Source organism: Vicugna pacos, chromosome 15, assembly GCF_048564905.1.
Source record: "Vicugna pacos chromosome 15, VicPac4, whole genome shotgun sequence".
NCBI lineage: Eukaryota > Metazoa > Chordata > Mammalia > Artiodactyla > Camelidae > Vicugna > Vicugna pacos.
The window spans coordinates 47946594-47961003 of record NC_133001.1 but is presented as its reverse complement, the minus strand read 5'-3'; the positions used below and the strand labels follow the sequence as shown (position 1 = coordinate 47961003).

Sequence of the window (14410 nt, the reverse complement as noted above, 5' to 3'; positions counted from 1 at the left end):
AATCTGCACTTTTTCAGAATATATAAAAATTCATTAAGTCATATATACTTCTACATAAAGAAAAATAATTTCTTAGTTAATCCACTAATTAAATTCCACACTCAAAAACCCCACAATATCAGATAATAAATCCAAATTACACACTATTTAAAAAAATTTTTATTTACAAAATATTCTCCATAAAAATACTGTTTTACAGACATGAAATAGCAGCATTAAACATTATCTATTACTCCTAGAGCTTTAATATTGATCACTTAAAACAAATAAAAAGCCTCTAACATATCCCATGTCAAAGAAGAAAACTAAAGGGCAGTTGATAAAAACAAAAATAAATACGAGTAGGTAATCGTTCTTATTACAAATAACTGTTTAAAAGTACTTGACAGTGTCCTTTTAAAAAAGAAAAAGATATAGAAAACTGTAAATTGCAGATTTAGCAGTTCAGATAAACAAAACCCACCATCAGCTTCATATACTGTATACTGTAGATCACATCTATTTAGAGTAGTGCTGTATGTACAGTCCAGGCCACAGGGTAGAGATGATGCCAAGGACACACTGTCAGTGCATAGTTACAGAGAGGCATTAAAGGCCAAAAACAGATACAGGGACAAAGGCCAAAAAGAGTTACAGGGACAAGGAGCAATAAAAGAGTTATAATCCTGGAGAGTGAAGCGGATTAGAATATTCCTCTTTTACTTTCAGTCCCCACTGCCCTAGCTTTATTTTTCTTCATTGAATTTCCCATCATTCAACTATATTATACATATTAATTATTTATTTGAATCCTCAGCCCCATTTGTAATGTAAGTACCATAAAATTACATTCACCTACATGCTAGATACCTAGCGTCTAAAACAATGTCTGTCTGACAAACTTTGGGTATTCAGTAAGTATTCATAAATATTTTATGTAATATCAACTGCCTAAGGTCCAGTTCTATAAATCTGCCTTAAAAGTGTATAATTTTAATATGCTATTTTATACACCAAAGTCATGAACATCAAATTTTCATGTTCATTCCAGGTCTACATAACTAACTGTCTCTCTTCTCGTATGAAAAAATCTAAAAAGTAAACGAATTCAGTGTTTTAATACTGTTTCAATCTCCTCACTACTACTAACTCTTCTAGTTCCCTATTTTTGTTTGTATTTATAGTTCCATCAACTGTTCACAACAATAATCATTAGCCCATTCCAGTTAACAGTTCTTTAAGCTTTTTGTAGGATGGGGCACTCTGCTTATCATTCCAATCTGTTTTTACAAACAATTATAGCTTCCCATTCAAACATTACTTTGATGATGTCACTTTACACTAAAAAAACTACGATATCCTGCTAGAGTACCGCCTCTAAATTCTTCAGCCTAGTTTTCAAATCATTATTCCAAACCCATTTTTCACACAAATTTCCTAGCAGTATCCTAACTGTTCACTTCTTCCTCTCTTATTACTACACCTCGGTACCACTGTTTTATCATTCCCTGAAACACAAGGCCTAATTCTACCTCATTATCCTTAATGCACTAAAAATTTCCACACAAAATTCAAAATACATATTTACCCCAGAAAATGACTATGTCAGTTTTACTTGGTAACTTACAAGTAGTCTTATTAATATCCAACAGGAATTTCTCCCCTGTCTAGGTACTTTTTGATTATATTCTATGAGCTCCTAATACACCAAATTACTGATGCACTGTGCTAAACTGCCTTGAGTTTTAAAAATCTTGGAATTTCAGTTCTAGAAGACCAATTATAATTAGTGTTTCCATTTAGAAAGTTGAAAATTTAATTTCACAAAGGATCAGGGTATCTTCATTTTCTTACAAACTAATAAACATTTAACCCAATTTAAAACATATATTGAACATTTTAAATTTGGTTGTTTTTAAATACTGAAAGCATGTCATCCAAAACCTCCTTGGAATTGAGGGATATTTTTACAAAATTGGCCCATATCCTTCAAAACTGTTGAGGTCATAAAAGACTGAGAAATAGTTTAAAATTAAAGAGTAAAGAGTCATGACAAGTCAATGTCATGTTTGAGCCCTCAAATCAATTTCCTTCCCAATCTCCCTCTCTGCCCACCCGCCTCCCCTGTCCCACCCTTCTTATAAAGGAGGTCAGTGAGACAACTGGCAAAATTTGAATACAGTTGGTTGATTTGATAGTACTGTATCATTGTTAATTTCCTGACTTCACTAATTGCGGTTATATAAAAGAACATCCTCATTTTCAGGAAAAACACACACTGATATATTTATGAGTAAGAAACATTATGCCTGCAACTTCCTTTTAAAAATATCAAAGAAAAAATGGGTGAGGGGGCAAGCAAATGCAGAGAGGGGGAGGGAGGAGAAAGAATTATAAAGTAAATTCAGTAAAATAATATTTGAAGAATTTGGGTGAGGGATAAGCTGAATTTTTGTTTGTTTTGGTGTTAATGACTTCTTCGTAAGTCTGAAATTATTCCAAAATTAGTTAAAAGCAAACATACAGATAGGTCATCTATATTCATACCACTGCTACTGGTTGTCTGAAAGCGGATGTGTTCTGTACCAAATGTGTTAAAGGGATAACAATCCCTTCAATTTATCACTGCCATCCTCCCTACCATTTATCACTTTTTAATCAGCTGAATAAGAATAAATGGGACATGGAGATCTGTACTGTAACTTCACAGATGAAGTCACTATGATTCAAAAGTGATGTGGCATGCAGCTAGTCAGTCAGGACTATTAGGCCACAGCTTATTACACAGTAGTGTGTTGTCCCTTATATGCTACTTGGCAATAGTTATCTGTTGTTAAGTTCATTCATGACAACTGAATGAAAGCAAACACCTAGTAATTATCTTAGCAGAAATAATACGATTTTTTGTTTTCATTAATTTCCTTGAGAGGTCTATTGTTTTAGAATCCTTCCCTATTAAATACCAGAAATCAAAACAATTTAAAAATAATGGGAAAGACACAAGGGAGAAATAAAAATAACAATCAAAACAACTATAAAATAAACCTGACAAGTTTTCACTTTTCATTATTTTCCACCTCCCTGTGATCTGGAATGGCAGCTCCTCAACCTGTCTATTCTTTCATTTACTTTAAAATACATAAAAGTAATTCTCGAGCCTTTCTCAAGACCCACTGAATTACCCTGAGTGGACAGTTTTTATTAAAACAACAATTATCTGGTTATTCTGATAGAAGTTTGGAGGCTGATGAATTAGAATCAGCATCATTTATGGTTTCATTTTAGAGCAGGTTGTCAACTACTAATTTTAAAATTGGTAATTCAAGTAGATTCTGGGTCCTGAAAAGGGTACAACTACATATAGGTTACTAGGCAGAGACTGTTTCAGAAGTCAAGGCTCTGGAAAGTTCAAAAAATAGTAAGATGATAATGAAAGATGACAAGTTACCTAGAGTAGGCAAAGAACCAACGATATAGAATACATAGCTGGAAAAAGTCTAATAGGATGGCCTATTTTACTTTAAGGTATTACCTTTAGTTACTTCCAGCCCATAAACTGATCCACTTAGTACTTAACAGTTGATTATTTTTTTTCTGATTGCTTTTCAAAAGAAGTATATGTAACATTCAGAGTAGACTGTAATAGCCATGGATAATCTGAACTTACTAGTACATTTATCTTCTAGCTTTCAGAACTGCGAGACAATAAATTTGTTTTAAGCCATTTAGCTATAGTAATTTGTAACAAAAGTCCTACAACTCTAATATACATAAGGCTATCTTAATTACTCTATGAGACGAAGATATTATCTCCATTTTACTTGTGACACAACAGCTTTAGAAAAGCTAAATACCTTATTCAAGGATGCACAGCTAATAACTAGACTGAGTTGGGTTTTTAAAAACTACTACACGTGAATGATTCACTTAAAGCTTTCAGTTATACTCTGCTATACCTCATGAAGAATGTTTAATACCATACACTATTCTTAAGTCTGGGATATGCTTGAGGTTACATGGGGAATAAACCATATAAATTTTAAACTACAAAATGTTTTACTATGTATTTGCCACATAAAGACACAAAAATTTTACTGGGAAAAGACCAAAGCATCAATAAATGTAAAAACCAATATAATTCAAGTTAAAAGTATAATCTTTGACATCATTTTAACAGGCTAATATAAAAGCAAATGCATAAATATGTCAAGTGTGCTACTTTAAATCTGTACATTTTATGACAATGTGCAGGCAAACATTAGATGAAAGCTACAAACCAAAATAAAAATCTGTTGTTTCCATTTCTATTGCTTGTAATTTTTTTTCTAAAAGCAATTAAGTAATTAACATTATCTTTTAGCATCTAGTGCTTAACTTTTAAAAAGATACAACGGTAAAAGGGAAATCTTCACAGAAGATATATAACAATCTTCCCTCATTCATTACATTACAGCTTTTAAACACACTGAGTTTTTAACATATGAACTATGTAGTTCAGACTAGTATTATATCTCATTCCTGTCTCTACTCATTGTAGAATTTCAGTGTCAATTTCCATTAGTTCATCAAAAAGGCTTGTTATGATTTCAAAATCTGCATGAATCTTTTATCTTTAGTGCAAAATAACTGTGATTACCAAACATGAGGACACTCTAAAAACCTATCGCTATCCGAAATCAAAACACACACACGCAAAAATAAAAACTCCCCAACTGCCATAAAACTTTTCAAAGTGCAGTATTCGACAAAGTATGATCCTAACACATTGATCAGAGAACGCACTGACAACACAACAAAAAAATGCTTTAATATAGAAATCTATGTAGGATATAAAATAATTTTTTAAACAAGAAAGTAGCTGGTATTCAAAAAGTAGATTCATCAATAAAACAGAAAGAAATAAACTACTCAAATTCAATTACACAGACTTTTTTTTTGAGTTCTGAACACACGTGACCCTTCAACAATGCAGGAGGTTAGGGGCACTGATCCCACCAAAAAGATGTCCAACTTCTGACCCCCCCCAAAACTTTACTACTAATAGCCTACTGGTAACATAAATAGTCAATTAATAAATTTTTTTGATTAATACATTTTATATGCTATATGTGTATCTAAGTATAATTTTACACATTCATGATATACCTAACTTTTCTTAACTTTTTTCAGTATTTCTACATAATTCGCCCAAGTTTTTTCAAGCTGTCACAAACCTCCAAAATATTTTCCAATTTTCTGAAAACAATACACATATAAATGGAACCCATTCAGTTCAAACCTGAGTTCAAGGGTCAACTCTAAAGTTGTGGAGAAACGTCTGGGCTTTCTTGTTTCTAATCTAGTGGGGAAAATAAACCCAGAAGCAACTCTTAATATAATCCAGTCTGTGGTAAGTTTGGTTAAAAAAAAAAAGAAGAAGAAGAAGAAAAAATAATTCTAATCAAATCACTGTTTCGATAAAATCAAATTATTAAATAAAGCGCAATAAAGCAATAGCATTACAATCATTATATTGAAGTTGCTGGTTTACTTGTCTGTATTCTCCACAACAATGCAAACTTGATGGTGGTAAGGATGATTTTTTTTCAACAGTGTCTCTCCAGTCAAGAAGAGTCTGATATTAGGTATTTGACATTGGCTGAATAAGTTAGTAAGTAAAAAATCTGGTCAGATCCCCAAATTCTTAAATGGAGGCCAAGAAAACTGTACAAAGATAAGCAAAATAGGGATTAATTTCAGTATAAATTAAGCTTATTACTATTCTATTTAAAGAATACCCTGTCTGATCAGTTATCTGATCAGATATAAGACCCTTATCTGATCAATTTTAATTTAAAAATTAGTAATAAAATATTTTAAGAGTAAGTATTGAAGTAAAAAGTGTTTAATTTAGATTAAAAGTCAAAAGTCAAGTGAAAAATGCCAATATATTAACAACCAACCTCACCTTTCCCACCAAATCACCAAAGACTACATTATATTTTGCTACAATTTTATGGAAATTCACAAAAATTCTCAACTTAGGGAACAGGAAAAGATTCTCTATTCAGAAAGACAGTACACAGAAATAAAACCACTCTTTGAGAAGCAGTGTGACATCCTGGAATGAACCAGGTAAACCTACGCTCAAAATTTTTGTTCCTTACTAACTTCATGACTAAAAGCAAGTTACTTAATTTGACAATGAAATTTTGTGTATGTGTGTGTAGTATGAAAGAGGAGTCAAAGTTCATTTCTCCCCACTTGGAAATTTAATTGCTCCAGCCCAACTTAGTTCTGAAAAGACCATCCTTTCCAAATATACCAGAGTGGCACCATGGCCACAAATCAGGTAATCAAAGGAGCAGGTCTATTTCTGGATCCTATATTCTACCAATCTATTTCTCTATTCCTGTGCTAATATCACAATTTTAGTTATGGTAGTTTTACAGTAAGTTTGACATCTGGCAAAGTTATTAAGTTCTCTAATTTTGTTTTTCAAGATTGTCTCAACTGTTCTTGGCTCTATTTTTCCATTTCCATTAAATAAATCGGCTTGTCAATTTCTTTAAGTTTGAAAAGTTCTTACTGAGAGTGTAATAAGTCTATACAACAATTAGAAGACAGCTGGTATCTTTATAATATTCAGTCTTTCAAACCACAAACATGACATGTACTTACTTTCATTTATTTGCCTTCTTTAACTTTGGTCCGTGCTTTATAGTTTACATACAGCCCTTCTTCCCACAGACTGATTCCTGGTTAAGGAAACAGTGTCATGCAAAAATATTCTCAACATATACTATATAATTCAGTTTTCAATGTCACCCATGAGACCCATGCTGCTTTCATTTTTAAAGGTTATTTGGATCTCTCATAAAGCATAGATCTCTCGTGAAGCACATCTGCCTACATTCTAAGAGTTATTTTTTAGATAAAAAATTTCTGCTGTATAGCACAGGGAATTATGTTCAATATATTGCAATAATCGTTAATGAAAAAGAATATGAAAATGAATATATGTATATATATGCATGACTGGGACATTACGCTGTACACCAGAAACTGACACACTATAACTGATTATACTTCAATTAAAAAAATAAAATAATTTTTAAGGCACATGAAGACTTATCTGCTATCAGTAAGAAGGAAAAGGCAGAAATAACTGGGTGAGGAGATGAAATGCAAATGTAAAGGAAAGGTAGGCCAATGAATAGAAAGGAAAACAAAGAAATGATGGTAAATAATGATATACTGAATTATAGTCAGCAAAATTAAAGACATAAAAGACTCCAAAAAGGGGGGAAGGGACGGAGGGAGGGACAGTGGATAGGAGGGAGGAAAGGCGGGAGCCAATTTGCAAAATACATATCAAGGGGAAAAGGCATTTAGAAACATATACAATAAGAGACCAGGCTTTTCTATTTTCTCTCATCCCTTAAGATTTTTTTCAAAAATTTAAAAGACACAGTATTTTGATGGAGGTACTGGGGATTGAACCCATGACCTAGTGTATGCTAAGCATGCGTTCTACCACTTGAGCTGAAATATGCGATATTTTAAAGCAAACTTCAGGTCAATGGAAGGAAAGGAGGTAGGAAGTAAAAAATGTATTAGGGAGATGATGGGGGACAGATGAAAGGCTCATATAACATACTAGGGATCCAGGAATTATGAGTTAAAAATTAGTGTGAACTGGAGTAACACCATATGTAAAGTATGAATTGTTTCAAGGTGTCTCTCCATCCGAGCGCCACTAGAAATTTTCAGTGGGATAATTCGTTTTTTACTATGAAAAGTTTATCATCTGGCTGCTGGGTACTTAAAGTCAACAGAATCCCCACAATCTTTGTGACAAACAAACTGTTGTCATACATTTCCAAATTATTCACCTCCTCATTCTAGGTATCTTAAACAACCACTCCAAGTAACTCTAACTTGCTGAACCACTGAATCGAATCATCAAGTATTTTCTAGTCTTAAATCTGAGATTATCGTAACTGAATTAACTGGTGAAAACATTCTCAGTCATTAGAACCACAAAGTCACAGATGACGTTATTAAAGGATAATGAATAAAACATAAGGGCAAAAAATTAATCATCGTGACCCCAAATCAGAATGAAGACTAATAAATTTCTATACAGAAATGAAATATAAATAATTCTTCCATAAGTAATCATTTTAGAATTTCGTCACAACATATTTCAAACTCATCAACAAATAAATGACTTTAGACACACTAAAGGGTTGAAGCAGTGCATTCATTTATACCATGCAAACCTGCTAATTACTGTGTTGAGATCTGAATGCTGTTCTTACCTGCCTTATGAGTAATACATATTCTTACTTCATAGAGTAGATAATATATGTGGACTTTAAAAACGTCTAGATAACAGCCTTTCTATAAATCTCACAATTGAGAAGGAAAGGAATCTAGAAGTCTAGTAATCTCATACACACATTTAAAAAAACACATAACCTATACCAGTGTGAGTTAGTTTCTGAAAGGCCGATTAGAACATTGTTACTGATATACTTCATAAAACTGTTCAGTTCATTACAGACTAGCATTAACAGAAAAGGCAAGGATAGTATCAGGAGTGAGAACAGTGCTCTAGCCTCAGTTCTGTCTGGTTTGGGCAAGCCTCCTGGGCTCATGTGACCTTTATTCTTCTCACCTTTAATGAGCATATCACCGCCAGTCTATGTTAGCAACTAGGATGAAATGAAATAATGAATATGAAGGTGCTATAAAATACTATCAAATGCTACTCAATTATAGGGAACTTACTACTTAAAAGATAATGACATTTTCAATGAAAATCTCAAAATAATTTATATTGTTTTCTGCTTTAAGGACCATATAGAGACTCAGAAAAATTGCACATAGCCTTACAACCATTTTGGCCATGCTTGTTTTAATTTTTAAACATTTCATTCTAAGAGAAGCACATGACCAAATCTGCCAAAGGTCAGCAATTTCAACAGCTATAGCTATTAAACAGGAAAAATAATCCTAAAAGTGAGTATTACCCTGTCTACATTGCATGTAACATTTTCTACAATTAGGAGAGAGGATAGGTTATAAAATTTTTTAATCTACTGCAAATTAAAGTGCTATTGATTGCTGAATACATGATATTAATGACTCTTCAAAACTGGGTCACCTATGAATCAACTAAATCCACTGAGTTCAAAGCTTACATTAGACTTTTCAGCACCTCTTTAAGAAAAAGTAAAGCCAATTCAAAAATGAAGAGGTACAAGGGAAGAAGCCATTAGTCTGTCAAACTATTAGTTTAATAAAAATGCAAAATACTGCTTTATACCTAAGAAGTTCTGTATCAATCTAATTACCATAAGCGTAAAGATTAGAGTAAATAAGAAGTCACTAACATATTTTAAGTTTACTCAAAGAAGAGAAAGAAATGAAACAAGGAAGGAAAGAACTAGTTAGACAGTTCCAGGTAGATGAATAAAATAATCCTAAACATACTTAATATTCTTTCACACAGGGAGTGACGTATCTCAAAATAAGACACTGACTTCTAGCACAGAGAATCATAAAAACAAACAAACAAAAAACATCTTACAACTACAGGTAGAAGATTTTTCCCCCATCTCTATAAATCAATAACATGAGAAAAAAATTCACTTAATAATCAATGCTGAACCTGAAGCCCAGAATTTGACATATAGCTGTTTCCATTTCAATATAAAAACCACTAATAAAGTCATTCTCTTTCCTTATTCTTTTCCACTTGTTACTCTGATCAGTATTTTAAGCACCACTTTTAAAAAAAATCCATCAATTTACAGGTAACAATGAAGATTTAAAAACAAAAACAAAAAACTCCACGAGTCACCTTTAGAAGATGCTGGGGCATTAATCAACTCACAAAGTTAGAAAAGAAAAGAAAAGAAATCAAGCATTATCCTGACTCCAATAGGAACTACATATCTCAGGGTAATCTCACAATTGATCAAAGTTCTTTTTCACAGAAATATTCCAGCTAATAAATGCAGAAGGAATGACAGAATTAGAGCATCACCATTCTGCAATTTCTGAAGAATTATTTAGGTGGTGACTGAAGGCTGCTAAGCTGTTAGGTGGATCTGGCTGACAACCTCACAATGGAAATAACCAGACACATGTTTTCTGATATAGTGCAACAGAAATATAGAACCATATCCTACCAAAAATAAAAAAGCAAACAACCAGATCAAACCCCTAAATTTAAATCCATTTTATAGGAAATTCAGCAAATAGAGAAGCATTTTAAATACCACCATAGGGAAGCAATCAGGAAAGTCAGGAATATGGGATATTCAACAGGGCAAAATTTCTTCAACAAATAAATGGAAAGGGGTGGGGAAGAGGATGGGAAATGGTTCCATATTAAAAATATGTCTAACAAATGATGGACCTTATTTGGGCCCTGATTCAAACACAACTGTAAAAATGACATTTAAGTCAATTAGGGAAATTCCAGTACTGAGAAATTATAAAATTTGAAAGTTATGATAATGATATTGTAGCCGTAATTGTTTTTTTAAAGATGACTATTTAATAAAATGAAACATCTTTGCTGGAAAGCCAGAAGCACACAATGTTGTTATTAATTTTTTCTGTGAATCAAGCAGCAAGCATGACCAAAGGCTGAGGTGGTTTAAAAAAAAAACAAAACACAAAACTATCTGTTTCACCCAGTATTTTAAGAATGCAGATATCCAGACTGATCAATAACTATAATGGTTACTTGTCCTAAAAATCTCGTAAGAAAATAACCTGGAACTAATGAATTCCAATGAATTCTAGTAAAACTGAGAATTTATCTCTATTTTATGGTATATTCTTAATAAGTGAGCTGAGAAAAATTATTTTTAAATGGCTACACAAATTCATTTTCATAGGTATTATAAATCAGCAGCCCTGATAACTTGATTCATGAAGAAATCCTCTGCAAGGATATACAATTTAAAATATTTTTTTTAGACCAGAGAGCATGTAAGTCTTGCATTGTAATTCAATTATATGATAGCGAAGCAGAGGTAATTTTCATGAATACTACACAAAGAGGAAATTTATAAAATCTACTGAATTATTTTCAATTTGACAGGGTCTATTCCTTGTTAACATTCCCAGTCATACTACCACTAAAGCTAAAAGAAATGGGGATCACAAAAGAAAAAAATTTACTGATAATTTCAATCAGAGAAGTATTAAAATATCAGATTTCAAGCTGAATCTAAACTGAGGAATTTAATTATGGGTACCAAAGTATCAGGCTATATAATGTAGAACTGCTGATCTACGTGATGATTACTTCTCGTAACTGACTAGAATTCCTTCTATAAGCATCTATATGCTGGATTCTTTATAGTCTAAAGAAAAATGTCTAGATTGCTGTTTAATTAGAGACATCTAAAAAGTCACTTTTAATCCAGTTTCTAAGCAAGCTGTGCAGAGTAATTAATGCCATTTATAGAGGCAATGAAGTACAACATAAGCAGTAACAGCTGACAGAAATCTGATCTGAAACTTACCTATGAAAAAAATGACAGGACATGACAAATATAACCTTAACAAATAAAACACAAAACTATTATGAAAGGTGTACTCTTAGGTTTGTTCTGTTACAATTTTTTGTGTCTATTTCAAAGTCTCAAAGGCATGTTTTATAGAGGGGTGGTAGGAATGGGTCTGAACAGAAATAATAGAAATCAGGAATTGAGTAGCTTCTGTGACTAAGATGATAAATAAAAGAAAGTAGTAGGCTAGAAACTGTTGTGTTTATACAAATAGTGCTGCAAAGTGGATCTTAGGACCTCACCCAAATAAATGAATTGGCTGTATATATTCAACATCCCCAAAAGAGTACAGGCCCAGAATTTTGGGGGGGAGGGAGAACCAGACTTTAATAAAGAAATCTAGCCCACTTTGTAACAACATAAATCTAAATGATGATCACTGTAAAAGATATCTTTGTTAAATGGGCATTATTATTACTGAGCTTTAGGAATAAACAGCTATACCTTTATGATGGGGGGGGTCACACATAATCACTAACTTATAATATACCTGCTTACAGAAGCAATACTGTTTTTAAAATCACAAGCTGATTCAATTTTTCCAAGCATATAAAAATCAGCAATAGAATCCCTCAATTTTAGTGGAAATGACTAGAAACACAAAAACTGAAAATTTAAATTTTAATAAAATACTTTCTTTGGAGTCAGGGATTCATACACAGCCTCTGATATCCAAAAACCCTTTAAAATATACTGTTAACTACATGGATAAATACTTTCTGCAGTGGGAAAATGGTAACCACCAATTCAATAATCTTGGGGTGGGGGTAATTTTAATATACAGATATAAATCAAAGTTCTAAATGTTCCAACTTTGAGGGTACAATAAGCCTAGAACACTTTTTTCTTAAACAACATATCCAAAGGTAAGAGAAGTAAATGGACCAGACCCATACATAATAAGATTCTCTAACTCACAAACATACTCAATTCATATAATCCTGACATAACCCTTTGGAAAAATGGCCAGGCATTCAATGGCCAAAGCAAAAACCATTGTACTAAACTAAATTATTTAAAGTTCAATAACTAAGTGACTAATGTTTTTCTTTTGGTGTGCAAAAACTTTTGATTGTGAAATTTTCTTCACTATCACATATAAATAATTGACTCTTCAGATGATCTAAAACACACAAATCAAAAGCACAGACAAGAAAAAACACACCACTGTATTTCATAAAAGGAACATAAGATACAAAGGGGTCTTTACCTTTTTGTACATTAGACCCTCACTTTGAATTTTCACAAAAGTAAAACTTTTTCAAAAGGCTAATATCTAAAAGCAAAAGCAATTTGGCATGTTTTATCCAACATTAAATATTTTACACATATTATAAAACACACACACAAACACACTTACATGTATACATACAAATAAAAAGGGTTTTGGTTTTTTTTTTTACCTAAATGCAAACTGGATGAGGATCCATGTGATGAAAGTGATGGCGGTGGCGTAAGTGAATGTCCTGGAGTTTGGCTTGGCAGAGGCATGCCTATTGGACTTGGAGAGGAGGAAAATCCCAGACTATTGTAAAATGGTTGCCCTATGGGTGCTAGGCTGCTACTAGATCTTTTGTACAAGTCAGAGCTAGTAGATAGAGACTCTCTCCTTGTGGCACTACTACTTGCAGAACTGCCAACTGAAGAAGAAATAAAAAAAACCCTAATTACATACAGTGTTAACTGAATAAAACCTATCCCCAACTCTTGCTGGGAAATAACAGAAGTGATCACAATAATTATTTTTAGAAACATTATAAAGAAGATAATTACTGTGATAACTATATATACTAACTTATTAATCATAAAAGGGTATAAATGCACCCCAATAAAGTAACCAAATACTTAACAGAGCAGTCATATGTTCATTATTTCACACATATTTACCACTGACGCATATGATTATTGTGCTTTAATACCCTGGTATGATTTATAAACCCTGAAATTGTAAGTTGTCTGCTAGGATATGCTAGAGATTAAATTTCAATCAGGTTAAATTTTGCTACTGCCCTAATCTCTGGAACCAGGTTCTTATACTTCAACTCAATGCCAAGAAAAGATTATACTGATAAATAGAATATTAATACATTTCCCTCACCATTCACATTTGATTTGGCTTCCAGCTTGTGTTCAAACCAAAGTCCTTTATGTCCATATTGGCCCGAATATTAGTCAGTTGTGAAATACAGATGGCAGCTTTTACTCCTTGGTAGTTTTCACACTACAAATTCTCCCTATCTTTCAACAACTAAATTACAAAATACGTATGAAAACATAAAACTTCCTCTTAGAAAATTAATGGTTCTCATTACCATTATCACACTACAGATATGTATTCACTTACCCTTCAGGATCTCCTATTTCTAAGATTCTACTACTGGCCTCAGGAGCCCCTTACTTCAGGTAAAGACTGATCAGTTTTTTTTTCTTATAGGGCATATAATTATCTTACATCCCTTACTGTACCTTCTTTTTCCTTTGTACTCCACAAAATCATAAAAAAATGGTCAATTCACATTACCATGTAGCGATGCATGCTCATAAGAGCAACCCGAGATATGGTTGTTAATCAACATATATTTGGGTAATCAAATTCTTTACCAAGTATTTATTTTAAAAAGGGCTGTTCAAAACTTCCAATTCATTAAGTCTCACTTAAAGCCCCTGTTTTCAAGTATGCTCTTTATTGTTTCTAAGCCTTTTTAAACTGAAGTCTTTTTACATCTAAGGTCATTTCATATTACATTTCTTAAACTTTTTCAAGTTTTTTAAGGGTAAGCTCTATATTCGGACCAATATGGTAATTCTTTTCAAGATAAATTTTAAAGTTTCTATTAGGTCTTGGTTTTCTAATT

General features: G+C 32.5%; 1 protein-coding gene and 1 long non-coding RNA gene across 8 annotated transcripts in view; both read right to left on the bottom strand.

The window, feature by feature from the left end:
• The window catches only part of PUM2 (pumilio RNA binding family member 2), an 83889-nt gene that overhangs the window by 12733 nt on the left and 56746 nt on the right, over positions 1 to 14410 (bottom strand). For 4 of the 7 annotated variants that reach the window (XM_072938157.1, XM_072938156.1, XM_072938155.1 and 1 more), the window contains one exon: positions 12959 to 13195. The exons of the other annotated variants lie outside the window; for them this stretch is intronic. In XM_072938157.1, coding sequence (XP_072794258.1) covers positions 12959 to 13195 — 237 coding nt within the window. The remainder of the gene's footprint in view (positions 1 to 12958; positions 13196 to 14410) is intronic. 7 annotated transcript variants of the gene reach the window in all.
• Positions 142 to 9152, bottom strand: LOC140685768 (uncharacterized). Its single transcript, XR_012059185.1, has 2 exons — positions 6640 to 9152; positions 142 to 5682 (listed from the first exon to the last, which is right to left on the bottom strand). It is a non-coding gene; the product is annotated as an uncharacterized lncRNA (long non-coding RNA).